Here is a 26640-nt window from a genome sequence, read left to right as displayed (position 1 = left end):
AGACTGTGAAAGGTTAATGGTTTGGAAAAGTATATTCATGGCAGCAGTTGAAATAGAAGCACAGGATCAAACTACAACAATGCAAATATTTGAAATGTTTTTTTATTACCTTCTTTCAGATTATAAAGTAATTAAAGTATTTCTCCCTTCTCTTTTCTCCCCCCAAACCTTCCCATATTCTCTTCCTTGCTCTCTTAAATTTATGGCCTCCTATTATTAATTCTTGTTGCATGTATATGTGTATTTGTATATTGTTAAATACAACCTGCTCTGCCTGTACAGTGTTACTCATATGTATGTTTTCAGGTCTGACCATTGGACCAGTTGTTATGTTCTTCCATGGAATGATGGTTTCTCCTACTCTCAGTATTCCATACTTTCCTGTAGTTCTTTGTGTCTGGTTGAGGTCTATGAGATTATGTTTCCTAGTAATGTCAGAAGCTACACCCACACAGTCTCACTCCTATGACTACTTAAACATGAGTTGAGCAAGGACAACAATGGACATGCTAAAGTGCCCCATGAGATCTCATATTATTTTTTAATCCCTTAGAATTTTGTTTCTATTACTTGGAACCAAGTTATAGTATAAACTTTTTAATTAGCACTACTCTGAAAGATTTAGTACTGCTAAAGTTAAGAGGAAATTTGGTAACTTTTGTTTTATTATATGATAGGGACGAAAGCCATGATGGATATGCAGAAATGGTATTTGAAAACTTCAAAGCTGGCTCTAGCACTGGCAATTATACGTTCAAAACCTGCAGACAGAAGCAGCAGAGAATATACAGAGCACCTCGCCACCCTGGTGACCCAGCAGGAGTCCAAATGGAAATCAAAAATTGCAGCTTTAGAAGCTGAAGTTCTACAATTACGTCAAAAACTTTTCCTGAGTAAGATATCTTCAGGGTTGTTTAAGAATGGTGAGTATGTGAGATCACTTTTTAGTAATGTACAAACCTATTATTATGATAATTAGCTAGAAATGTATTACAAATTTGAGAGATGTTTATTTTTTTTTCATTTAGACATAATCTTCTTGCATCGAAAGACATTTTTCCCTGTTTAGTTAAGCATTACAAGTTGTTGTCACTTTCTAATGAAGGGAGCCATATTAGACTAGGAGATTAAATTAACTGAATCAAAGTACTGCAGATGCCAAAATAGTGTGTATGATTGTTGTTGTTATTGTGGAAAAGAAAGCAAGCATCTTACCACTCAGGGACAGTAATGCTTGTAGTCACTTGAAGAAATTCATTTTAAAATCTCATTCTTCAATTCAACCATCTTATTTTTCTCTTCTATAACTGCCATTTATAAAAATACAAGGTGAGTGATTAAGGCCCCAAAATATGCAATATGAAGTACTATTTTCTTCATTGACCACCTACCATTCTAGTGGGAGAAACAGACCTAAAATTAACCCAGTTGTGTTGTATTACAGTGGAGAACAATAGAGGCATTGACAATTCATCCTGGCTAATTTTTTGGAAGGTTTCAGAGGTCTGGGTCAATGAAATTGTTGCAGAGGATCTAGCAAAAGAGTATGAGCAAAGAGTGAGAATCAGAGACTACACCCCCTTCAGAATCCCATCCCAAATTCTGTGTTTTGGAGTAACCAGAGTTCTTGTGAGCAGGTTGGACGTGACAGAAAGGAGGAGAGGTGACTTTGGAGAGTTCAAAAGGTCCTAAAAATCAAGGGAGCAAAGTTGTACTTTGTTCATTAGTGTCAAGCTCACCATATGAATGTCTGCACTAGTTCCTTGTGACCTTAGCGGGGAATCTAATAGTGATTATCCTAGGAAGGTTCAGGCAAACCAGGGATCCCTTGAGTAATCTGGAACATGCATCCCATGATCCACTTCATTCAGGAACTTTTCTGAAGGAGGAGAATGACTAGGAAACAATTCTAGTAACTGGAGAAAAACATGTAAGTCAGATCATGTTATAAACTAGGTCATGTTACTTGTTTGTGTAAAACTCTTCTCTGACTTCTATTTTTGTTTCATTTTAGATCAAGACTTTTACAGTGTCCCGTATGTGATGTCACTTGTACTCATCTCTTCCTCCCAACCTTATCTGCACTTATCCGTCATAAGTTCCTTCTACCTTTGAAGGCTCCATGTGGGGATATATCTCTGCTATCTTTTCTCACATCTGTGTCTGTTCTTGTTATTCAGTTTTTATTTTAAATGTCTTGTCCTCAGTGCAGTTTTCCCTGACCATTCTGCTTACATTTTATGAGTCACTCTATGGAAAGTGTGCTTGGTTGCCGCCTTAGCTTCTGATCTATTGTCTGAGTTTCATCGATGAGGAAGAGGTGTCTGTGATTTTCCCAGCCTGCATCCTAACACATTACAAGGTGCTCAGTGACTACCTGGTCAATGAATGTGAAACAGCCATCACTGGACACAGGAATACCAATTTTAAAACCTTTTTTCAAAGCCTGTGATTTGAACTCATGTTAAAATGTAAACATTAGTGTGAGCTATTGAGAGGGTGAGGCTCATAGGGACTTATAGAAAGTGACTTGAATAGTATGTTGACTAGTATAGTTGCCTTGGTCGTGATGTCTCTTCACAGCAATGCAACCCTAACTAAAAGAAGGTGAGATAAAGCAAAGGGGGCATTACAATATCAGGAAAGTCAAAGAAGAACTGAGTGGTTGTCTAAGGACAGACAATTTGAAAGGATGTCACGACTTGCTTTACAAAAACCTATTCCAAGATATCAAAACGATAGTAGAGAGATATCTATATTATTAACTATTTTTTTCTGGAGTTTTTAGTGTTTTTTTTTAATATTTCTTACTGTTCTTACATGTTCTGAGACTCTTAATCAATGCAGAATTGAATACGTCTGGAAAGATTGACTGACTGGGAACATAATTTACAGAATCATCTATCCTCTGAAGCAGTGAACAATCTAGAATTAAATGAAGCAGAGCGGAAATGGCTTATACAACATCTTAGGAACTGAACTATTTCTGTATTCTGATTGATTTTTTTTCTATCCTTCCTTAATGAGGAGTATATTCCTTAGGGAACTGCACTAGAGAAGGGATAAGTAGAATCCGATTGTAGAATTATACCGTATGCTTACTTTATTGAAATGTTCACTAGTAGTAAAGAAGGAAGTGATGGAAGAAAGGAGCAAGTGAGGGAAGGAGAGGGAAAGGAAGAATCCTGAATACCTGTGGTGCTAAACCAAGAAATGATTTGGGACTGTTGCAGCCACTGACTAACATGCTAAGGAATGCAAAACCATGAGGATGATGTGAGCCTGTATCCTGGTGACATTGCTCTTTTATCTAGAGCAGATCTTGTTAATAAACTTTTAAAGGGTAGAGAATTTACCCCACAAATCTACTCAATTGTAGGGGAGAAAATGAGAGAAAAACAATGTTCTTCAATCTGCAACAGCTTTATCAAAGCTGGCCTCATGATGATTGCTAGTACTTAATCTAGGGCTGAATAAAAGGAAGAGAGAAATCTGAAGGCATAGGACCAGGCCAGAAAGGTGTTAATGGCTATCCTTACCCTATAAGAATATCAAAAAAGATGAGATGCCAGTGGCAAGGCTTCCATAGTGAAAATAAAATTCACAGGATTGTATTGCACATAAGGAAGATTAGAATTTAATGATAGTTAGGGAGGATATATATATAGATATAGATATATAGATATATAATTTTTATTCTATTTTTAATTACACTTTATTTACTTTGTATTCCCCCCTCTAGTTCCCTCCCTCCTCCCCTCCCAATCCCTCCCTTCCACTCCCTTCTCCATGCATGCCCCTCACCAAGTCCACTGGTAGGGGAGGGTTTCTTTTTCTTCCTTCTGATCCTAGTCTCTTAGGTCTCAACCGGAGTGACTGTATTATCTTCCTCTGTGGCCTGGTAAGGCTGATCCCCCCTCAGGGAGAGGTGATCAAAGAGTAGGCCAATCAGTTCATGTCAGAAGCAGTCCCTGTTCCCATTACTATGGAACACACTTGGACACTGAACTTCCATGGGCTACATCTGTGCAGGGGTTCTAGATTATCTCCATGCATGCATGGTACTTGGTTGGAGTATGAGTCTCAGGAAAGACCCCTGTGCTCAAATTTTTTGGTTCTGTTGCTTTCCTTGTGGAGCTTCTGTCCTCTCCAGATCTTACTATTTCCCATTTCTTTCATAAGATTCCCTGCATTCTGTCCAAAGTTTGGCCATAAGTCTCAACATCTGCTTTGATAGTCTGCAGGGCAGAGCCTTTCAGAGGCCCTCTGTGGCAGGTTCCTAACTTGTTTCCTGTTTTCTTCTTCTTCTGATGTCCATCTCTTTGCCTTTCGGGATGGGGACTGAACATTTTAGCCAGAGTCCTCCCTCTAGATTAGTTTCTTTAGGTGTACAGATTGTAGTAGGTTTACCTATATTACATGTCTATATGAGTGAGTATATACCATGTGTGTCTTTCTGCTTCTGGGATACCTCACTCAGGATGATCCTTTCTAGTTCGGGAGGGATATTTTTATAAGTAATTTGTACCTTCATAGTCGTTTGGTATTCAAATGAAGAAAATAGATGGATAAAGCATGTAGTATATGCTGTTTACATTTTTGTCTTTTCATAAATGACAGCCTACAGGATGAACAAACAATTGGCTAGAGCAAAATAAAGTTAAGATCAAGTTAATTTATTGATTTATATATCTATTATCAAGTATTCATTGGACACAGGAGTGGAAGGGAGGTTCAACATGCAAGCTCATACACTTGCTTATGGTTGAGTTTTGGCTTTTGCCTCTGTGTCCAGGAGATAATTAACTCAACTAGATTGCTTTGTGAATCCTCTGGCTGACATTATATTTGTCTCCCCAGTCTCCTTTGCTGATGTTTGTCCTGAGGATTAAATCCTAACTGTTTCACTTCTTCAACCGCTCCTACTTTTCATCCAGTGCAAATGTGGACTCAGCAAAATGTTTTTAGCTGAGCTGATGACAGCAAGGCAACAGAACAGGAGCTGTACATCATCCCATGTTTGTGTACACGCTGCTAGAGCTAAGGCAGCACTTGCTTCGGGAAGCCATTAACCGGTTACAGCCACTGGGCCTTAGCTCATCCTTATGTTCTTATCCTTTGACAGACCACATACAGAGAATCTGCCTCATGGATACAACTGTGAAACTCAACATTATGTAACACTTAAAATACAAATTATCAAATATGATGATAATGGAAATTTGATTAAAATTGTGGTTAATTTAAAACAGTCACAGAAAGTTACTTGCATTAAAATATGCACTCAGTTGAGGTTTTATTGAAATTCTTTATAATAATTACAGAGAAATTTACAATTATATATTAGAAATGCTTTACTCATTACACAAAATTGAATTAACTTGATATTACAAATCATCAAATATAAACAATTAAATTAAGGTTGAACTAATTAGAATATAAAATAGTTTTAATAGTGATAAATCCAAAATTAAGAAACAATAGATACCTTAATTATAAAAATTTCTTATGAAATATAGGTACTTAATAATCTATTTTTTTTCTTTCAACACAATGTTTCTTTGTGTAGCCTTGGCTTTCCTGGACTATATAGACCAGGCTAGCCTTGAACTTAACAGACATCCACCTGCCTCTTGACTCTCTGAGAGCTGCAATTAAACATACAAAAACATAAAGTATCTTGGTATAAGTCTACCCAAGCTAGTGAAAAACTTGAATAAAAAAAAATCAAGTCTCTGAAGAAAGAAATTGAAGAAGATGTCAGAAGATAGAAAGATCTCCCATGCTCATGGATCAGTAGGATTAACATAGTAAAAATGGCCATCCTACCAAAAGCAATCTATAGATCCAATGCACTTCCCATCAAAATACCAACATAAGCTCTATCCCCATTCAGAAAGACAAAGAGGATGGACGTTGGAGGAGGGAGAAAACAGGGAACAGGACAGGAGCCTACCATGGAGGGCCTCTGAAAAGCTCTATCCTGCAGGGTGTCAAGGCAGATGCTGAGACCAATAGCCAAACTTTGGGCAGAGTGCAGGAAATCTTATGAAAGAAGTGGGAAATAGTAAGACCTGGAGAGGACAGGAGCTCCACAAGGAGATCAACAGATCTTAAAAGTCTGGGCACAGGGATATTTTCTGAGACTGATACTCCAGCCAAGGACCACTCATAAGAGATAGCCTGGACCCCCTGCACAGAGGTAACCCATGGCAGTTCAGTGTCCAAGTGGGTTCCATAGTAATGGGGACAGGGACTGTTTCTGACAGGAACTTATTCGCCTACTCTTTGATCACCTCCCTCCTGATGACACCTGATAGACTAGGATCAGAGGGAAGGGGAGGAGGACCTCCCTTACAAGAGGAGGGGTACTGGTGGGCAACAGGAAGGGAGGGTGGGATTGGGAGGGGAGGAGGGAGGTTCAGGGGGGATACAAAGTGAATAAACTGTAATTAATAAAAAGAAAAATATTAATAAAAAAAAACAAAAAAATACCAACATAATTCTTACATATCCTGAAAGAGCAGTTCTCAACTTCATATGAAAAAAAAAAACAAAAACCAGAATAGGTAAAACTATTATGTAAAATAAAAGATCTTCTGGAGGTATCTCCATATCTGATCTCAAGCTGTACTATAGTGCAACAATAATAAAAATTGGATGCTATGGGCATAGAGACAGAATGTTGTATCAATGGATTCGAGTAGAAGACCCATAAATAAACCCACACATGAACAGACACCCGATTTTGGACAAAGCAGCCAAAACTATACAATGGAAAAAAGATAGCATCTTTAACATATGGTGCTGGTCTAACTGCATATCTACATGGAGAAAAATGAAAATAGATCCATATTTATCACCCTGAACAAAACTAAATTTCATGTTGGATCAAAGACCTCAACATGAAATCAGACACACTAAATCTGTTAGAAGGATAAGTGGGGAAGAGCCTTGAACTCATTGGCACAGGAGACAACTTCCTGAACAGAACACCAACAGCACAGGCTCTAAGATCAACAATCAATAAATGGGACCTCATGAAACTAACTGAGAAAGGATCTTCACCAACTCTACATTTGACAGAGGGCTAATATCCAGAATACATAAAGAACCCAAGAAATTAAAAACTGACAAACCAAATAATTCAATTTTAAAAATGGGGTACAGAGCTAAACAGAGAATTTGCAACAGAAGAATATCGAATGGTGGAGAAACAAAGAAATGCTCAACATCCTTAGTCCTTGGGGAAATGCAAATCAAAATGACCATGAGGTTCCATCTTACATCCATCAGAATGGCTAAGATAAAAAACTCAAGTGACAACACATGCTGCAGAGGATGTGGGAGAAAGGTGAACTCTCTTCCATTGCTGGTGGGAATGTAAACTTTACAATCACTTTGGAAATCAATCTGGCACTTTCTCAGAAAATTGCGAATAGTGATACCTCTAAATTCAGCTATACTACTCCTGGGCATATACCTGAAAGACACTCTACTATACAAGCAGGGCATTTACTGAACTATGTTCATAGAAGCTTTATTAGTAATAGCCAGAATCTGGAAACAACCTAGATGTTCCTCAAATGAAGAATGGATTCATTGTGGTTCATTTACACAATGGAATACTACTCAGCAATTAAAAACAAGGAAATCATGAAATTCTCAGGTAAAAAGATGGAACTAGAAAAAAATCATCCCGAGTGATTTAACCCAGAAGCAGGAAGACACATATAGAATATACTCACTTATAAGTAGATATTAGCCATATTTCAGGATAAACATACTATAATCTAAGACCTAAAGATAACAACAAGGAGGATCCTGAAATCTCATTCAGAAGGGCAAGCAGGATAGACACCAGAAGAAGTTGAAGAAAGAGAACAGAAAAGACACAAATAATCCTCTGTCCACCCAGCAGGCGGTTTGAAGCATATGCAGACACACCTAACACAGGGAGTCTTTGGAAAAAGGGAAGAGGAAGGAATAGAAAGACTGGAAAAGGACAGGAGTTCCACAAGGAGACCAACAAAGCCAACAGATCTGGGCCCAGAGGTGACTGCAGATTCTGATGGCATCAACCAAGGACCATGCATAGAGAGGACTCCGAACCCCTATTCAGATGTAGTCCATAGGCAGCTCAGTCACCATGTGGTTGCCCTAGAAAGGGAAGCAGGGACAATTTCTGACATGAACTTGGTTGTCTGCTCTTTGATCATTTTCCTCTCAGGAGGCCACCTTGCCAGCAAACAGAGGAAGATGGATGCAGAAATTGTGGTACATCTACACAATGGAATATTACTCAGCAATGAAAAATAAGGAAATCATGAAATTTGCAGGTAAATGGTGGGACCTGGAAAGGATCATCCTGAGTGAGCTGTCCTAGAAGCAGAAAGACACACATGGTATATACTCACCCATATAGACATATAACATAGGTAAACCTACTAAAATCTGTACATCTAAAGAAACTAATCAAGAGAGAGGACCCTAACTAAAACGCTCAATCCCCATCCCGAAAGGCAAAGAGGAAGGACATCAGAAGAAGAAGAAAACAGGAAACAACCTAGGAACCTGCCACAGAGGGTCTCTGAAAGGCTCTGTCCGGCAGACTATCAAAGCAGATGCTGAGACTTATGGTCAACTGTTGGGCAGAATGCAGGGAATCTTATGTAAAAGTGGGAAATAGTAAGATCTGGAGAGGACAGGAGCTCCAGAAGGAGAGCAACAGAACCAGAAATTTGAACACAGGGATCTTCACAGTGACTCATACTCCAACCAAGTACCATGCATGGAGATAACCTAGAACCCCTGCACAGATGTAGCCCATGGTAGTTTAGTGTCCAAGTGGGTTACATAGTAATGGGAAGAGGGACTGCCTCTGACATAATCTGATTGACCTGCTCTTTGATCACCTACCCCTGAGGGGGGAGCAGCCTTACCAGGCCACAGAAGATGACAATGCAGCCACTCCTGATGAGATCTGATAGACTAAGGTCAGAAGGAAGGAGAAGAGGACCTCCCCTATCAGTAGACTTGGGGAGGGGCATGCGTGAAGAAGGAAGGGGGAGGAACGGTGGGATTGGAGGGGAAGAGGGAGGGGCTTATAGGAGGATACAAAGTTAATAAAATGTAATTAATAAGAAATAAAAAATAAAAATAAAATTTGATATTCAATGAACAAGATTCATGGCGATATCTGTGGGAAATGTACCATATACTACCATTCTCATTATGAAAGCAAAAATAAAATTAGATAAGCGAGTCAAATAGGTGTGCCTAAGAGCACTTTTCTGACAATCTTCAGGCAGTGTGGGTGCTGCTGCTGGCACTGGCAAAGGCTAAGACCTCTTCGTTTTAATATAATGAGCTCGGCTGAAAAGAACAGGGAGTAAAGAGTAGTTGGGGAGTATGTAAAGGCACACACGCAGCAAAAACCCTATTCCTGCACTTCAGCTGGAAAGAATTAGAAGACAGGAAAAGGAAGATATTGAAGGAGGAAGATGTAAAATGAATCGTAGGTCGCCTACTACCTGGATTCAGAATAAAAATGAGTAGAAGCAGGAAAGGTTGGCCTGAGACCCCAGGAAGGTCAGACATCTCTGAGGGTCTCATGCCTTGGGTGGGTATCAATTTGTCATTATCCTTTAAAGTTCACATTCTTCTTCTGGCCTCCAAGCCCTTTTCATTCACATGTCTGCCTTTTGGTCCTATTTAATTTTTTTCAGCTGCCTTGAATTTTAATTTTTGCATTTATTTCTAGGCTGCTTTTTGGAGGTCATCCATAACTCTTTCTTGGTCATTGTTAAATGAAGAAAGCAGGGTAAGGAACTTTTCTAGAATTAAATAAACAATTGCAAATGCTACAGGATCCTATGGAATCCTCAGCAATGTTTTTCTCCAACATTAAGTTATTTCCTTGAATTATCAGCATAGTTGGGAGGTTGCTGGAAAAGTAAAAATTTCCAATCCCCCTTGTACAGCAAATAAGAAAATCTGTATACCCAGCAACCCAGAACTTAACACTCTTTTGGGTGCTCATGATGAATACTGAAGTTTCAGTGCTACCGATTTAAAGAAATAAAATTGAAATATACGTTCATGGAACATAATTGAGGATTTACTGGAAATGAACCGATAGGAACCTAATTATTGCCTGGTATTCCATAATGCCTGCATACCATAAATGAAGAGGGAAACAAGCCTTGAAGCATTTTGTAATACCTAGCAAAAATACTGAGCCTGCAGTTCCAGAGTTCAGTATTCATTTAACATAAGATTAAATCAGCAGAGTTAGGAGAAAGTAAGGAAGCACCCTTGAATACTGTTTTGTCTACCAAGATACCCCATATTTTACGGAATGAAGTGTATAGTTGTTGAGGCAATCTTTCTTTTCCAAACAAGGGAGTTTCTGATTCTTATATCAATTTTAAGTAATTTTAAAGACATTTTGTAGGGAGAAGATAATTAGAAAGAAAGTTGCATATTGCATACTGGAAATCTATATGAACTTTAAATTGGATGAAACTGTAAGAATCATTTGAAAAGTATACATGGTTATCAAGATAAAAATAATAAGTATGATGCTGTGGATGAATGTCAGCTAAGTCTAGACAGTAAGACAATGTAATTTTGCCATGTAAATAAAGTCTCCTATCACAAATGCAGAACTGTGTTTACATTATGTTCCAGGTCACATAGAAACCTAAAGTAACTGACCTTAAAATCAAGCATTTTGAGTGAATTTCTAAGAAGAATACATATACTAGCACGTTTCAGTATGAGCAGGACACAGAGAACTGCAGAGGATGTCTTGGGATACTGGTGTGTTAAAGGCGATATGAGACTGGTGTGAGCTAGTCACAGCCTGTGAACAGACCCGTTATTTCATGTCACCGATAGATTTATAGAAATTATATGGTCATTTTCTTGTTCTCAGTATCCAGTTTTTTTCAGAGTTAAAGGAAATACTGCTTATATGTCTTTAATACATTCAGAGTATTTCTAGTAGTGTTTGTGCTTTACACAGAAAAAAGACTGTTCAGTGGAATCTGGGTTTTATACTTTCAACATCCTGGTGCCAAAAATACCTCTATTTTTTAAGTTAAATTTATATTAATTTAAATGTTAAATATTAAGTTACTTTTGTGTTTTCCCTTGGTTTTAGATTCAGTGATATCTTGAACATCAATTTGCCCTCAAAAAATATTTTTGGGTCTAGTTAAAATATCATATCCAATTAAGCTAATAAATATGAAATAATGAAATTATTTTATGGGGCTTGGTGACTATTTGAGTGTAAACTACATTGTAATGCATAGGAGTTATAATTTTATGTTAACAGGTGTACCTTGGTGAAAGGTGACTGATGAAAATTTAAATCTATCTACTCCTTTTACATATTTCATAATGTTTAAAGTTTTCTAATTTGTAATTAATACAGAATACTGAGGCTTTAGGTGTCTTGCCTCTGCACATTGTTATTCTGATAACAAATACTGTTTACCCTGGAATTTAGTATAACATGCCCATTTCTTTCCCTAAAGTAGTATTTTTAACACAATGCCCCAGTCTTTGACCTACTTTATACAAATTAGATTGCAGCTTGCATATTTTAATGCATAATTTTGTTAATAATTTACTGTGCTTTCAGTGGCACCGAAGCTGTTTCTATGTGTGATTGTATGAAGTGTTTAACCTTATCTCGTTAGTTCTTACTCAGTGAACCATGGAGAATCTCATCATATCTGTGATTTCTGAGCAGTTCTCAGTCCACAGTGGTGGGCAGCTCTGTGTATCTGTGTGGCTCTTCGACAGAACTGGAGAGGCAGCGGTATATGGAGCCAGAGAACTGTGTGGCTAGGTGATCTGGAGAGAGAGAGAGAGAGAGAGGGAAAGGGAGAGAGAGGCGGAGAGTACCTGAGAGAAAGAAGGGAGCCCTGACTGCTGCTTGGGCTGTGATTGTGAAGAAAGCAACAGCAGCCTGAGGTGTTCTTTTACACCATTTAACAGCAAGTGCCAAGTGCCGAATAAGTCGAGACCTTCTGCACCTGCAAGCCCATGTTAGTAATCAGGAGTTTTCATAACTATTTCTGCTCACTTCAAAAATGAATTGCCACAGACAGATTTGTAGTTTCCTTTTTTTAAAAAATAACAGTTTATTTTACATCCCAAGAGTGCTCCCTCTCTCCTCAACTCCCAGGCCCCCTTTCCCTCATTTTGCCTTCCCCTCTCCCTTTCCCCACAGAAAAAGGGGAGCTCCTTCTCCCCGATATCAACAGTCCCCAGCACAATTTCATTTTTAAATTTGTAGGTTTTTCTTTACATATATATATATATATATATATATGTAAATTATCTCTATATATAATTTTTATATTAGCATTTCAAAGTTAGTAATACAAAGTGATGGGTTTTGTTATGGCATTTGTACAAACTTTATTTTTTTGTTATTCCTTTACTCCACCCTCATCCTCACAGCTGGCCTTCTCTTTCCCCAGTTGCTGTTTTCTGCCTTATAGCAAATGTATTCTATTGCCTTACTTTTATTTTTCACTTCTCTGTTCCTTAAGACCTCATTTCTCATTCTCACTGTTTCTATTCTTTTTATGACCCAACTCACCCCTACATATATAAAAATTAAAATCTAGGATCTATATATTACTTCAAACTCAGACAAATACTATGGGGGGTTTTCTTCGATATATTTCTGAAAGTCTTTGTTGCTTTACTGTTGGTATACACACTGTTTTAGGCGTGGCTCTTATCAGCCTTGATTTTAATGCTAGGGTCACCTGATGCCACATTACACCTAAATTTGTGATATCTGAATCTAGAGGTGAGGGATTGGACTAAGTAATCAGTGTCTTTCATTTTCCATAAAATATTTGGATTATTTTCAAATGCAGCCAAAATTGAAACCACGTTTTTAAGGGGAACTTTTATTTTTCAATATTAAATGCATCTGTTCTTACTACCAGCTTGTAGCATTATCCTTATCTAATTTAAATTCTTTTATGTCATTGAAGTATTCACATACTCCAGTTCTGGACTTCTACTCTTTGCTTCTCTGAGCTCAGTGTTTTGTATTTTACATACAAGTCCATTCATGTATTTTTTTCGGTTTTTTTTTGTTTCAAGTATGGAGGTAGGGCGAGAACAGAGCAGTGTTGATCTAATGGTTCAAAATTTTATGTAGGCAGAGTGAGTAAAGGTTTGGTGACATCTTCTACAGCATAATGATCACAATTACTAAGAGTGTGTTTGCAGAAATTGTTAAAACAGTGGATCTTAAATATTCTCACAAAATGTTAGCACTTTTTATTCATTAATTATAACAAGGCACCTGATATAGGTCCATTGGAGGGAAGAAAATACAGGTGTGTGCAGATGTCTGTATATAAATAGCTCTACTGTGAGATGTGAGGGAATCAAAATTACTGGCAAGAAAGGACAGTAGGACTTGGCTTTGCATATTAGGTAGGCTGATAGCATGCCGCCTTTAGAACTGGACTGTTATTGATGCTTTCGGGCTCCTTTGAACGAATAGTTAGCAATTGTTATTCCAGCCTCTTTTACTTTCTTGACAGTACATAGTGGTACAAACTAAGAGTGGTGCCTCATGAGCTCTCCACCTTCCATACTGGAATGCTGACTTGCTCAGTCTACTGCAGGCATTATATAGGCAACAAGCATAGCTGTTACAACTTCACATGTACAAATGCCATGGTCCAAAGGGACCAGAGGCGATATGTATCTCAAGATGGCAGCACAACTTGAGAATATTTAAGACTCTCCCATGGTGCTGGTTTTTTAAAACATGAAGGGGTCATGGAGATCAGCTTAGACTTGAGATTGTGAGAGGCCAAGAGACACCATTGATGAAGGTATACCATCAGTTACGTTGGGCTCCAAAGGGCTTGGGCAGCCTCACCTCTGTAATGATGACAGCCACCTCTTATTTGGTAAACTCGAGCCATTTCCACTTTACACTTGTTATTGACTTTTGTGGTCTTTCTTGGTGGCCACTATTCCTAGGGTCTTCGCTACAACTGACGTTGTAACTATAGCAGTGGCCTCTCCTGGACTCTTGGGATGACAAGCTTTTGTTTCTCTCTATGTCTCCTTTAATCACAGTCAATCCAAGCCTTCTTGGGTTGCTACCATGCCTAGAGAGGTGAGCCTCAGATGCATGAATAATGGTAGCTGAAAAGGCAGAGGAAGCAAGCGAGTAAGCAACATTTCTCCTTGCTTTCCACCTCAGTTCTTGCCTCTGGATTCTTGCCTTGGTTCCCTCTGTAATGGACTGTTTGTAACTTGTAGGCCAAACAAACCTTCTCCTGCCCCAAGTTGTTTTTGTTCTTGGTCTTGCACACAGCAGCAGCAACAACAACAAAAACCAGAACAAATGTGGAAGCCAGCAAGTCAATGAAAAGATTCCATAGTAGAGCACATTGAAACCAAACTAACATAATTCATTGAAATTACCTACTGGAAATAAAAAGAGGAGGAAAAGGCTGCTTCAAGGGGATCAGAATAGAAACAATATCTTTTGTTCCAATATGAAGATTCTAAGCCAGACTGGCCTAGAATGTTCTGAGTAAAACAGACTTCCCTTGAACTCAAAAACAGCCTGCCTCAGCTCCTCCAGTGCTGAGATTACAAGCTCATAATATTCAACTTGAGCTATAATTATTTTTATCTCAAAAGTAATGGTTGCATATGTGATTTAACTATTACTACTTATAAGATCTGAAAGTATTTCCCACTTCAAACAAGAAAGGGAGACAATTTAATGAGCTGGTGTTTTGTTTTGTTTTCTATTTCTTTTTGGTATCTGGAAGATACATAGTCAGATTTCTCTTGCAGTAAATGATGTATTTACCTAATAAAGATATTTTAGATGCACATGGCAATTCTGAGCTATCACAGGGAAGTAGGGTTGCAGGGTAGATTTCTTTCACCTGCCTTAATAGAATTCAGACTCTCAGTACTCTGAATGGACAATAGGTGCATATATTAAGACTCTGAAAGATGCGTAGGAGTATGTATTGTGTATTTTATAATTACGGTCAGCACATGGAAGAAACACGATCAATAGTCACCCAAAGTGAAGATTAAAGAGGCTTTTGTAAATGTTTTCTGTTTCTTAGGCCTGCCAGATTATATCATTGGAGATGCCAAGTTTTTTTTTTTTAAATGTATGCTTAGCAGTTACCTGCAGATAGTCTGATTTGTCATTAGCTCTGAGTAGGCACTTATATCGCCTTCCAATGAAAGGGCATAGGAAAGCAGAACTGCCAACTATAACCACATCAAAAGCAAGGATGTCAAAATGCAGTGTTAACCATGATTGCCTGAATTTTGTGATTTCCCCCCCTTATTTTAAACAGGAAACAATTCCCTTAGTACTTGTGATTGTCAGTATGTTTTAGGAAAAATTATTATTTTAGGGTGAGACACTGAACTTTTTGATGGCAGTTTAACAAGGCCTACGTTTCATAGATCAGTTTCAATGTATGAAATGTAAAAAAAAATATCTTGAAACTAGACTAATTTCCAAAACCACTAACTATACACAATAAGCTGTAAAAATGATGTAGTCAGAATGTGTTTATATACAGGCAGGAAGCTCAGACTTGGGACGTTTTCTTATTAGGATTCCTAAGGGTTTAATTCTAAGCAGATATATATTTATTGTGTGTGACTTACATGATGCTATCAGCATCTACAGAGTCAAAGTCTATAACTGTTGATCACCCTTTCCACATTGTCTTCCTAGAATATGGATATGATTTAAAGAGTGGAACTGAAAGATAAAGGAATTAAAATTACAGATGTCTTGTATGCTTTTAATTATTATATAATAAAATGAAATTTCAGGCTGGGTGTTTATAGATTGAAAGTTTATGGTAAAACTCATTTATAATATTTCTTAGTACAGGTTCAATTCAAAAATATGCCGATAATCTCCTGAAACGGAGAAAATAATATATAAAACATATACTTGAATATGTCATGTTCTATCAGTATGGTACTTGATTTCAAAAATGAGAAAGGGACAAAAAGTCTGTTCACTAATCAGGTGCCTGTGTCTGGTTAGGGAGGCAAGATATCTTGAAATAGGTACATTAATTTATCAGTTCATTTCTTATTCAATGTACAATTCTTCTGTCATTTCTGTAGTGAGAATAGATTAGTAATAAATTTTCTATTCACAAAGCAGAAAATAACTTAATGAAACAATAAGGAAGGGATATTAGAGTCTGTTAAAACATGTCAATGACAATAAAAGTAGGCTCTGGTGGCGAATTACCTAGAGAGGAAAAGAAAAGAATAGTTAGACTGCGTGGGCAGTGTGCCCTTCTATAGAAGGAGGTGGTTGGGCTAACTCCTCAAAGAGCCATCCACTCAATGGCCATGAGAAAGGAATGCTCAGCAAATAGACAGAGGCCACACTGACTGTGGAAGAGAACAAATAAGGAATATTGGGGCTATGATGAAGGCCAAGGAAAAGGCAGGTGTCCAACATTTGTGGGGCTTTTTTCAGTTGGTAAAAGTTTTGTGACAATGGAAAGAGCCTTTGGTTAAATTAACTAAGAGTTTAAACTTCTTGCTATCACTTCTGTGTGGATTGGATTGTTGGTGGGAGATAAATCATAACCACTGGGCAGGAAGGAGGCTGTAATATCATGAAATAATAACTTAATAATAATGACTTAGGCTAAGGTGGAATGGATAGGTAGCATAGGAAAGCTTCTACTTTTGCAAGGTTGGAAAGGTAATCCATGGAAAGAGATTTGAGCTGCTGTTGAGATTGGAAATATTCAACAACATTATGAGGACCATAAGAGAAAGTAGGAAAACATTCTGGAAGTTGTGAAGGTATTATTTGGAATGGCACAAAAAGGCCCAAATCATTATTCTCTAAAAATATAACACAATAAATATGAATTAATATATAACAATTGTACATTGACTTTTGGGACCTGTGCGTTGGAGGGGCTAGTGAATTTGGCATAGTATGAGCTGACTGTACTAGATTTTAATAGAATTTAAACAATTCTTATCTGTAGGTAAGACAGAACATTAGAGAAGCAAGTTACTTCAGGATAGCTTCTTGTATCATAGAGATTTAGAGTCTAGTCAGAACAGGCAACAACTGCTAAAAGCTAGAATTTGGAAACAGAACAGCAGTCATTTTGAGACATACATTTTCTTTAATTCTATGTCTGGGAAGGAAAAAAAAACAGTACATATGATGTAAATAAGAGAAAAATCCAGAAATGTTTATTTGAGATACAAGTTTGATGTTTTCTGCATGGAAATACTGAGTTCTTGTCTCAAGGTTACTCAACTGAAGCATATTCCCTTTATGATGTAAGTTATAGAAATATTGAATTGGCTGAACGATTTCAGTATGCTATATATTTTCTATAAAATGTATGAAAAGGTTATTTCTAGACAGCTGTTTTAAGCAGGAGAGAATAGTATAAAGATAAATATAAGAATCTACTGGAAAACAGCTTAAGATGACTGGCATATAGAGTAGGAAATAAACAGTGTAGAAAATAAATAATAAAAAAAAATCTAGTGTGTGTCTTTCTAAGAGAAGGCATGACACAGCACAAAATGTGCTTTTTCAGTTGGTAGATAGAGCCTGGGTTTTTTTTCTAGGATGAAAACAGAAGATTACTGTAACGTTTATTTGACGTAAATTGTACTTGTTGAAAGTAGTATGTTTTTTGAAAAGTTATTCATCTATATTATCTTGGTGACTAGTTATTTAGATAGAGAAATTGGACAAGAGACTCAGATTTCCTTATCTTGCTCCACTCTTTACACACAATCACATGATAATGGAAATAAAAGAGATGGAATAAAAAAGGGTGTGTTTGTTTAATCTTACTTAGCTCTTGCTCAGAATTATACACTCTGAGATAAAGCAGTAGACCAGAAGTCTATCTCTTTCTTGAAGCACACATGCTTAAGGGTCAAGACAAAAAAACAAAAAAATCAGTGGGAAATGGTCATGAATTGATAGTGACAGGCCAAGAAACAGGAAAATAGGACAAAGATTGATCTGGAGGCTTCCTTAGGTTAGGGTGGTGAGAGAAGGAATTTCTGAAGAAATGATATTTAAAGAAATTTTGAATGACAGGAAACCAGCCTTGAGAAAACTCTCAATGAGGCTTGAGAGAGCAATTTGCTAGAATGTTTAAGGCAAAAGAAATTTCTAAAATGGGAGTAGACTGAACAGACTTAGAAAGGTAGTCAGGATCAAGATGCATTAGTATCTGAAGGTCACACAAGTTCCAAACACTGGAGACCCAGGGATAGCATTGATGTCAGGATATTGAAGTTAATCTAAGGGAAGGTGCTGATTTCTTTTGGGCTTGGAAGGTCAGGTGCAGAGGTCAGGTTGTTGAGATAACGGCCAGAATATGACTTGTATATAAAATGATCACCCCTTTCCCAGTTCATGTGTTTAAACTCTTGATACAAGTTGATGACACTGTTTAGAAAGGCTGTAGATCTTTTATCTACATGGGAGTAAGTTAATTACCGTGGTGCAAGCTTCGAGATATATAGTTCTGCTTTTTGTCCATGTAGATATGAGCAAGTATTTTTATGATACTTCTACCCACAAGAAGCTAGCTCTTCCATAATGCCTTCCATTCTATGAAAGGTTCAAGTAATCTCAAACTGAGCCAAAGTAAATAGATAGGTAGCTAAATAAGTTGACTTATAATATCTGATTATTTATTTATTCCAGTTTGGATGGTCACATCCTGGGTTATCAGCATGCTAGAAAATCATGTCAATATGTTCACTGTACTGTCTCTGATGAATTTTATCTAGTAAATCCTTCATTTAAACCCATACATCCTAAACCTAAATCTCATAATTTCATAACAGAAAGAAATATTTATTTTTAATTTAATATTCAACAAAATGCCAGTGATTATTTTGTAAGAAATAATTTATTCAGAGACAAGCCCCTGTTTCTGATTTGGGAGTGCCACATGAAAACCCAGCTGCACAACTGATGTACAGAGAGCCTACGTTCACCCCATTCATGCTCTCTGGTTGGCAGTTTAGTCTCTGGGCCATTAGGGGCCCAGCTTAGTTGATTCTGTAGGTTTTCCTATGGTGTCTTTAACCCCTCTGCTTCATTCAATTTTTTGTCTCCATTCTTCCACAAGATTCCCCAAGCTCCAGTTAATGTTTGGCTGTGAGTTTCTGTATCAGTTTCCATCAGTTGCTAGGTGAAGCCTCTCTATTGACATTTATGCTAGGCTCCTGTCAGCAACTATAGTGGAGGAGCAGTCATTGTGCCATGGGTGGGCTCCCTCTTATGGCATGGGTCTCAAGTTGGGTCACTCATTGGTTGGCCCTTCCCTCAAGTTCTGCCCCATCTTTTACAACCCTACATATCTTGTAGGCAGGACAAATTGTGGATCTAAGGTTTTGTGGCTGGTTTGGTGTCCCTCTGTTCTAAGTCTTTCCTGGTTACAAGAGACGGCCATTTCAAGCTTTATATCCTCAATTGCTAGGAGTCTTAGCTAGGGTTACTCTCATAGATTCCTGGAAGTTTCCATTGTGCTAGGTTTCTAGGTCCTCTATTTGCCTCTCCTAGTACTCTTTCCCTTTTTTCTTCCCCACCTCATCCTTCTTGTTCTCATCCCACCCCCTCCTCCTTCCACCTACCCCTGATGTCTAATCTGTTTTACTTTCTCAATGAAATTCAAGCATCCCACCTTGGGCACTACTTACTACTTAGCTACTTTGGGTCTGTAGTTCGTAGCATGGCTATCCTGTACTTTATAACTAATATCGACTTATAAGTGGGTTTATAACATGTTTGTCTTTCTAGGTCTGAGTTACTTCACTAAGGATTATCTTTTGTAGTTCCATCATTTGCCTGCAAATTTCATGATGTCATTGCTTCTAATGGCTAAGTAATACACCATTGTATAAATTGTACCACATTTTATGCTTGTTGAAAGTAGTATGTATTTTTAAAAGTTATTCATCTGTATTTTCTTGGTGACTAGTAATTTAGATAGAGAAATTGGACAAGGGAGGAGGACCACCCCTATCAGTGTACTAGGGAAGGGATATAGGGGGAGGGTTGGGATGGAGGGTGGGACTGGTAGGAGATGAGGGAGGGAGCTACAGGTGGGATACATAGTGAATAAATTGTTTTTTTCATTAATTACATTTAAATGTAATAATTTTTCATTAATTACATTAAAATGTAATTACATTAATTACATTAAAATGTAATTACATTAATTACATTAAAATGTAATTACATTAATTACATTTTATTAACTCTGTATCCCAGCTATATCTGCTCCCTCATTCCCTCCTAAACCCTCCCTCCCTCATCTCCTCCCTGCCCCTTTCCAAGTCCACTGATAAGGGGGACCTCCTCCCCATTCATCTGATCCTGTTTTATCAGGTATCTTCAGGACTGGCTGCAGAGCTCTCCTCTGTGGCCTAGCAGGACTGCTCCTCCCTTGGGGGGTGGGGAGGTCAAATAGCCTACCATTGAGTTCCTGTCAGAAGTAGTCCCTGTTCCCCTTACTATGGGAAACCAGTTGGTTACTGAGCTACCATGGGCTTCATCTGCACAGAGGTTCTAGGTTATATTCATACATGGTCCTTGGTTGAGTGTCAGTCTCAGAAAAGACCCCTGTGCCCAGATATATTTGGTCCTTGTGGAATTCCTATCCTTTCCACATCATACAAACTCCCCCTTCTTTCATATGATTCCCTACACTCTGCTGAAGGTTTGGTTATGAGTCTTAGTATCTGCTTTGATACACTGCTAGGTAGAGTCTCTCAGGGGCCCTCTGCGGTAGGCTCCTGTCCTGTTACTTGTTTTCTCCTATGTCCAATGCACCTCCCATTTGTCTTTCTAAGTGAGGATTGACCATCTTACCCCGGGTCCTCTTTCTTGTTTATCTTCTTTAGGTGTATAGATTACATTATGTTTATCATATCTTATAGGACTATATGAGTGAGTATATAGCATGTGTGTCTTTCTCCTTCTGGGATAGCTCACTCAGAATGATCATCTCTAGATCCCACCATTTGCCTTCAAATTTCATGATTTCCTCGTTTTTGATTGCTGAGTAGTATTCCATTTTGTAAAAATACCACAATTTCTGTATCCATTCCTCCATTGAGGGACATTTGAGTTGTTTCCAGGTTCTGGCTATTACAAATAAAGCTGCTACAAGCATGGTTGAGCAAATGTCCTTGTTGTGTACTTGAGCAAATTTTGGGTATATGCCTAGGAGTGGTATAGCTGGGTCTTGAGGAAGCACTATTCCTAATTGTCTGAGAAACTGCCAGATTGACTTCCAAAGTGGTTGTACCAGTTTACATTCCCACCAGCAATGGAGGAAGGTTCCCATTTCTCCACAACCTCTCCAGCATATGTTGTCACTATAGTTATTCATCTTAGCCATTCTGATGGGTGTAAGGTGAAATATCAGGGTCGTTTTGATTTGCATCTCCCTGATGGCTAAGTATGTTGAGCATTTCTTTAAGTGTTTCTCTGCCATTCTATATTCCTCTATAGAAAATTTTCTGTTTAGCTCTGTTCCTCATTTTTTAATTGGATTACTGGATTTATTGCTTTTTAACTTCTTTAGTTCTTTGTATATGCTGGATTTCAGCTCTCTGTCAGATATAGTGTTGATGAAGATCCTTTCCCAGTCTGTTGGCTGTCGTTTTGTTCTGACGACAGTGTCTTTTGCTTTACAGAAGCTTTTCAGTTTCATGAGGTCCCATTTATTGATTGTTGCTCTTATAGCCTGTGCTGTTGGTGTTCTGTTCAGGAAGTTGTCTCCTGTGCGAATGAGTTTTAGGCTGTTCCTCACTTTTTTTTTCTAACCGATTTAGAGTTTCTGGTTTTATGTTGAGGTCTTTGATCCACTTGGACTTTAGTTTTGTGCCGGGTGATAGATATGGATCTATTTTCATTTTTCTGCATGTAGACATCCAGTTGGACCAGCACCATTTGTTGAAGATGCTTTTTACCATTGAATGGATTTGGCTGCTTTGTCAAAAATCAAGTATTCATAGATGTGTGGGTTTATTTCTGGGTCTTCTATTCGGTTCCACTGATCCTCCTTTCTGTTTCTATGCCAGTACCATGCAGTTTTTATTACTATTGCTCTGTAGCACAGCTTGAGATCAGGGATGGAGATACCTCCAGATGACCTGTTATTGTACAGGATCGTTTTGGAGATTCTGAGGTTTTTGTTCCTCCATATGAAGCTGAGAATCTTTCTTTCAAGCTCTGTAAAGAACTGAGTTGGTATTTTGATGGGAATTGCGTTGAATCTGTAGATTGTTTTTGGCAGGATGGCCATTTTCACAATGTTAATCCTACCAATCGATGAGCATGAGATCTTTCCATATTCTGATATCTTCTTCAATTTCCTTCTTCAGAGACTTAAACTATTTTTCAATCAGGTCTTTCACTTGCTTGGTTAGATTCACCCCAAGGTATTTTATGTTATTAGTGGCTATTTTGAAGGGGTTGTTTCCCTGATTTTTTTCTCACATCTTTTGTCTTTGGTATACAGAAGGGCTTCTGATTTTTTTGAGTTGATTTTGTATCCTGCCACTTTGCTGAAGTTGTTTATCAGCTGAAGGAGTTCTCTGGTTGAATTTTTGGGGTCGCTCATGTACCATGTACCACATTTTCTTTATCAATTCCTCAGCTGAGGGACATCTAGGTTGTTTCTAGTTTCCAGCTATTACAAATAAAGCTGCTATGAACAGAGTTGAGCAAGTGTCCTTGTATGGTGGAGCTTCTTTTGGGTATATGTCTTGGAGTGGTGTAGTTTATCGCCTGCCTCTGAATCCCTTTTCGCTAACTGGGTTGCCTTGTCTAGCCTCAGTAGAAGATGTGCCTCAATACTACTGCAACTTCATATCTCTGGGCTAGCTGATATCCATGGAATCTATCTCCTTTTGTGAGAGGAAAAGGAGGAAGAGTGGATGTGGGGAGAGGGAAAAATGAGGTGAGAGGGGAGGACTTGAAGGAGAGGAGGGAGGGAAAGCTGCACTTGTGTTATAAAGTAAATAAAAAAACTTAATTAACAAAGAAATAACCTTGTAAAGTTCTGTCAGCATTGAAAAAGAGAGACAATAGCCAGCAAAGAAAACTAATGAGTTGAGAATGGATTATGATTAGAGATATAGATTTAAGAGTCTTTAGCTAGAAGTAACCCATCAAAGGTTGTTAGGATGGAGATATTCAGGAAGGTGAAATAGGTGGAGAAAGCCACAGGTGCAAAGGGCGCTGCAGTAAAGAGAGTTCTTGTTGGGAGCCAGAAGGCATCTCAGGAAAGAGACTATATGGAAATACCAGAGTCTGAGCTTTGAAAGGCACGAGGAACTGTGCTGTCAAATTGTCTAGGATAAAATTGGCTCACAATTACACATTTTGTTTTGTTTATAGTCAGAAAAGATGGTTCAGTTATGAGGAATCATTCCATTTGGTTAAATTCCCATGCATTCGATGTTTCATTCTTTTTGGTGTATTTAAAGTTAGAATGTGATGTACATTGCTGTACTTGCGGAGAATGCAATGAAACCTTTCCTTTGTCAGTATTTCTCAAATAAACTTTGTTATATGTTAAAACATATCTTCCTAGAGGAAGAAGCAAGCAGTTGCTTTTACGTGAAATACTGTCATTAAGAGCCCCCAAATTATTGATTATCGTATCCCAAGTTGTCTGCTTTGAGATCATAGAAATGCAAGTAACATGGACTAACTAAGCACGTTGTGTGTATTTATATGTTTACATATCTATCTATCTATCTATCTATCTATCTATCTATCTATCTAAATCTATATCTATATTTATATCTATATCTATATACGTGTATACCTAAATACTTAAAAGGAAGTCATGAATTTGAGAAGGGGAACATGGGAAGGGTTGGAGGGAGGAAGGAGGAATGTTTTTTTTTAATAAATACAGAATGTAATTATTTTATAATGACATTCGTAATTATCTTATAATTTCAAAAACTATACAAAAAGTATTACTAAAATGAAATTATGAAATGGATTTAAATAACATTTTCTGTTTGACCACCAGGTGGCATAAATATTACTTATACATTATTCAATGCTGAGTGTATTTTGGATAATGATTATTAATAATTGGAAATCGTAATTGGTAGTGGCAAATTATACATGCCTATGTTGAGTATATTTTAATGGATGTTACTTCATTTAATCATAATATACGTGTGTGTGATTTTTTTTTTACAAGTATTCAACTTAACAACCACATAAGTAAAATAACAATGGCTTATTGTTAAATGCAGGAAAGAGGGTGTAGACAGAGGTAAGCTAAGTAGGAATGTTAGGGGGAGGGTTGCGAACAGTGATTTAGTTTGTGTGCTGAGGACCTTGGAGGACTCCGTTCTGTAGCATGAGACACTTCTAGAATACTTTTTAAGAACAAGTGGCCTATCATCAAAGTGGTCCTTTACCAAAGGTAGACAGGGGAGGATGAAACTAGAGGCTGGTCGCTCACGTGGGTGAAGATGGTGCATTAAATAGTTAAGGCGATGATGGTGGCATGAATCAGTTTGAGGAAGTTATTGGGGGAGGACTGAGACACAGATGTCTTGATTATTAAGTTTCAGTTCAGCTCTCTGGGCACTCTACAGATTGCGGAGTATAGCAGATTGGGTTGCTCTCATCCAGTAGGCTGAAGGCATGTCCAGAAGACAAAAGCCAATTCTGTTCTAGTGAGGGGCATTTCCGCATTCATTTCTGACTTTGGGGGAAATGCAAGTCTCTTCTTTCCTACAGACTCAATCTGAGCCATCAGTCCTTTTGTCTACAGATTGCTGGTGTTTGGACTAGAACATCTTTGGCTTTTCTGGGTCTCCATCTTGTCTAGTAAATATCTTGGGATATCTTTCCTTCTTTAATTGTTCTTACCTTTCCCCCTTTCTCTCTCTCTCTCTCACACACTCACTAAATTGTGTGTATTCCTTTGGAGCAATCTGATCATTAGATTTGGTAAAGTAAAATAAGTGTAATATGGAATTTCACTGTATGTGTATTGGTGAGAAATGAGACTAGGTTTATCCATAATACTGTACCCAGTGACAGAAGGATTAGTGAAATCAGCTGTAACAGAGAATACATAGAATAGACATGAATTTTGCCTTTGTATGTGTATAGAGACATCTTCAGTTTGATAATCATGAACTTCATGGGGCTTATAGAGGATACAGAATATATTATCTTTACAACAGATCTGTAGGTTTAGTTTTAGGGATCGTGTAAAGGCTATAAAAGTGAGTGAGATAAGACATCAAAAATTGAATGAATGAGCAGATATTACCTTTGAACCAGAAGTGAACATTTCCAGGTCATGGTATGTTATAGGAAGGTACCAGCTCTATTTTTGTTTTTCTTTTTTAATAAATTATAATAGTTATAAATAATTTATATACATTATTTATGTAATACAAATATTTTAATTTTATAACAATTTATTTCATTTTTACAGAAATTACACTTTATTCTTTATTTACTGACCATACTTGAGATCTGTCTTGAAATGGCAAATAGATTTAAGTTGGAATTTAGAAACAGTAAATGTGATGTCTGTGGTTCAGCAAAATGAAATAGAATATTTATAGGTCTCAGTATGTAGGAGAGACACATGCTGAATTTGTAGACTTAAGTAGGTGGTAGTTGTTACAGCGTTTAGTTACTATCTCATTCCCTATGTCTTTGTATACGATTTTACTGTACATTTCATAAAAGTGCTGGTAATTTATAGCAATGGCTTATGTTTATTGAGTGTACACTGTTTGTCTGAGTACAAAATCAATTTATGTATGTGTATTTTATCTCTATTAAATCCGGTGATAAACCTGTTAGGAAGATCACGTGTACCAAGTTGGAGAACTGTTATCTTCCGTACTTCAGCACAATAGCGCAGTTAAGAAAGAGTTATCTCACTCAGAAGGATTCTATTTACTCAGTCAAGGTTTTGTTGTTGTTTCCTCTCCTGTGCAGAAGCCTATGAATTTCATACAATCGCATGCTCATTTTTGGTATAATTTTCTGAACTATTTGAATCCTTGATTGTGCTTATATCCTGAAGGGTTTTTCTTAAGATTTCCTCTAATAGTTTCAGAATTTGAGGTCTTATATTAAGGAATTCATTTTGAGTTGACTTTATACACAGATAGAGAGAGGTACAGAGATACAGATCTCATTTCATTTTTGTTTGGGTTTGTTTCAATGTAGATAATCAGTTTTTCAGCCCCATTTGTTTGAATGGGTGTCCTTTCTCCAGTGTATAATTTTGTCTTTTTTTTTTCTTTTCTTTTCTTTTCTAAAGTCCTCTGGGTATTACTGTGAGGATTTTTATTTAGTCTAGTTCCTCTGTTCTTTTTATATGTCTGATTTTGTATTACTACCATGCAGTGTTGCTACTCTGGCTCTGTAGGATAGCTTGAGATAGGGATTCCTCATTCTGCTTTGGTATATGACTGTTTTCAGTGGTTCTCAACCTTCCTAACGCTGGGACCCTCTAATACAGTTGTTCATGTTTTGGTGACCCCCCCCCC

General features: G+C 37.6%; 1 protein-coding gene across 1 annotated transcript in view; it reads left to right on the top strand.

Annotated features, from left to right (window-relative positions):
- Positions 1-691: 691 nt before the first annotated feature.
- Mei4 (meiotic double-stranded break formation protein 4) overlaps positions 692-26640 on the top strand; it is a 122068-nt gene continuing 96119 nt past the window's right edge. The window contains exons 1-3 of the mRNA XM_055602498.1: positions 692-923; positions 1445-1637; positions 2015-2036. Coding sequence (XP_055458473.1) covers positions 692-923; positions 1445-1637; positions 2015-2036 — 447 coding nt within the window. The remainder of the gene's footprint in view (positions 924-1444; positions 1638-2014; positions 2037-26640) is intronic.

Source organism: Psammomys obesus, unplaced genomic scaffold, assembly GCF_907164565.1.
Source record: "Psammomys obesus unplaced genomic scaffold, mPsaObe1.curated_primary_1811, whole genome shotgun sequence".
Lineage (NCBI taxonomy): Eukaryota > Metazoa > Chordata > Mammalia > Rodentia > Muridae > Psammomys > Psammomys obesus.
This window is presented reverse-complemented; position numbering and strand designations above follow the sequence as displayed.